General features: G+C 50.9%; 1 protein-coding gene across 2 annotated transcripts in view; it reads left to right on the forward strand.

Annotated features, from left to right (window-relative positions):
- The window catches only part of KIF5C (kinesin family member 5C), a 141113-nt gene that overhangs the window by 126084 nt on the left and 12328 nt on the right, over window positions 1-2701 (forward strand). For both annotated transcript variants that reach the window (XM_010839957.1, XM_010839958.1), the window contains exon 19: window positions 1171-1280. In XM_010839957.1, coding sequence (XP_010838259.1) covers window positions 1171-1280 — 110 coding nt within the window. The remainder of the gene's footprint in view (window positions 1-1170; window positions 1281-2701) is intronic.

A 2701-nucleotide genomic window follows, 5' to 3' on the forward strand; every position in this document is an offset into this window, starting at 1 on the left:
GAGCTGCTCTCAGAGGGTGGCTGGACTTAGAAGTGAGATGGACATGCAGGTGTCCAGGCCCGCTGAGATGTCTGCAGACAATAATTGCATTGCATCAGTACATTTATCTTCCTGCTCATGAGCAAGAGGGAGAGAGTGCCCCTTCCAGTAGCCATGCTGGCCAGCTGTCACAGCCTCTGCAGAAACAGTCACCCCTCTTTTGAATGGAAGGAAGCACCTCCCCTCTATCTTTTAAAGAAATACCCTCAATTTGAATTTTCATCTCAAACACAGGGGTCTTTATTTTGGTCACATTTTAAACAGAAATGGAAATGTGGGAAAGAAGATTGGGAAATAAGGGTTTTAGGTGGATAAAATGAGATAGGAGAAAATGTTGAACTTTTGATTGTGTGTGTGTGTGCATGTATGCACACGCTTATTTGCTCAGTCATGTCCAACTCGTTGTGACCCCATGGACTATAGCCTGCCAGGCTCCTCTGCCCATGGAATTTTCCAGGCAAGGATACTGAAGTGGGTCGCCATTTCCTTCTCCAGGGGATCTTTCCGACCCAGGGATTGATCCCTCGTTTCTTGTGTCCCCTGCATTGGCAGGTGGGTTCTTTACCACTAGAGCCACCTGGAATAGTTTTTGACAAACCGGTTCCAAGCTCCACTGGGTGTGAGTCCCATAGTTGAAGTGATGCCATGCTGTTCAGCCAACAACCCTGCCTCACCTGGCTGGGCCTCTCCTGGGTTCACATCACTTTGGTGGAAAGGTCTGCTTGGAGCATCATCATAAATCCATGCAGTGGACAGGGTCGAGAGATTATTAACATTTTACTGGTGGGGAAGTGCAGCTCAGAGAGGTGCCATGGCCTGAGGTCAACCAGGTAGTAAGAGGTAAGTGACCTCAGGGTGACCTGGTGAGAGAAGCTGTGTGGCTCAGGTGAGCTGTGGAAGGTCAGAGGCAAACCCTTTCCTCATGAAATATGGTCATTTGCCCATGGGAACTACTCAATTTTCTAACAGGTCCTTGGATATTGTTGTCCCTATAAAGCAGGGTAGGTCCTGGGCCCTGGTGTGGGGATCTGACAGCTGAGGGAGGTGGGATAGGAGGTAGTGACCCAGTCTTGGCACAGCGTGGGCTGAGAACCAGCAGCAGCTGACACATTTCCCTGGCCTGGGTTGCAGAAGGCTCTGGAGCAGCAGATGGAGAGTCACCGGGAAGCTCATCAGAAGCAGCTGTCCAGACTCCGGGATGAAATTGAGGAGAAGCAGAAAATCATCGATGAGATTCGGGAGTGAGTTGCCCCAGGGGACTCGCAGGGCATGGAGGCGGGCACAGGCCTTGTGCCAGCCTGGAGGGACATAGCGTCTAGCCCAGGTCTCTGCTTTCCCTGCCCTGTGGGCGCTGGGCTCCACCCTGGTGTCACAGGAAGCTGGGTTGTGATGCTTCTGAGGTCTGTTCCTCATCTGGAGTCCAACCTCTGGGGGCTCTGGTGGGCAGGTGGCAGGTTGGCCCAGCTGCCCTGCCTGGTGCCCTGCAGAGCAGGACACATTGGTGACTCACATGGACAGACATGTGCCCCTGCAGGTGGGGATGAGTTCCTATGAGAGTGTGAAAAAAACTGATTTGGTCCGACTCGGGGGATCTGCTGGGTTAATAGATGCTCCAGAGGAGACTGTCAGCTCCTGCTGCTTCCTTGACCAACACATACCTGTGTCTGTACAACCTGGAGCCACCAGGTCACATGTGGACTCTTAGGGACCCACGCTGTTGGGTGTCTGCGCTCAAGGACGTCATTGCAGCTGGGCTCCAGTGACACCTTCTCAAGGCCATTCTGTTGCAGCTGCTGCTGAACAACCCCCCTGCTCAGTAACGACCCCTCCCCACTCCTCTCACCTTCCCATATCATCAACACAAGTCCCCAGGCTGAGAGGCACCTTTAGGATCCTCTCCTGAGGATTCTTATCATTTTTGCACAGTGAGTCCCTTTGCAGAACAATGTGTTTACATGTCTCAAATAAAAGAAGAAAACAAAGAAAACCAGTTATATTGAAATATATTGAAATACAGTTCATTCCATGCCCCCATGTCCTCCGCCCCAGTCTAGACTAAAGGTTCCCTCCTTTCTGTTTTTATATAGATGAAGAAACAAGATTTCTATACAGAATCAAAGCTAAATGATTTCCTTAAGGTCATACTGTTAAACAGGAATCAAACTGGAGTTGGAGTTATTCTCCAGACTACTGATCCAAATCTCTTTGCTTGTATCGCACATTTGCATTTTAAAAGCAAAAGTGTAAATGACGCCATGGGTAGACTCTGTGCAGTCTGCCTAGGAAAGCACTTAGCACTGTCTCTCTCCTTTGGGGCCACCCCATGCTCCCTCTCAGGTTGTGCCTTCGCCTGTAAGCACGGCTTTTATTTGTTATTCTGGTGCTGCTGCTGCTAAGTCACTTCAGTTGTGTCCGACTCTGTGTGAGCCCATAGACGGCAACCCACCAGGCTCCCCCGTCCCTGGGATTCTCCAGGCAAGAACACTGGAATGGGTTGCCATTTCCTCCTCCAATGCATGAAAGTGAAAAGTGAAAGTGAAGTTGCTCAGTCGTGTCCAACTCGTAGCGACCCCATGGACTGCAGCCCACCAGGCTCCTCCGCCCATGGGATTTTCCAGGCAAGAGTACTGGAGTGGGGTGCCATTGCCTTCTCCCTGTCTCT

This window comes from Bison bison, unplaced genomic scaffold, assembly GCF_000754665.1.
Source record: "Bison bison bison isolate TAMUID 2011002044 unplaced genomic scaffold, Bison_UMD1.0 scf7180017864139, whole genome shotgun sequence".
Classification (NCBI taxonomy): Eukaryota; Metazoa; Chordata; class Mammalia; order Artiodactyla; family Bovidae; genus Bison; species Bison bison.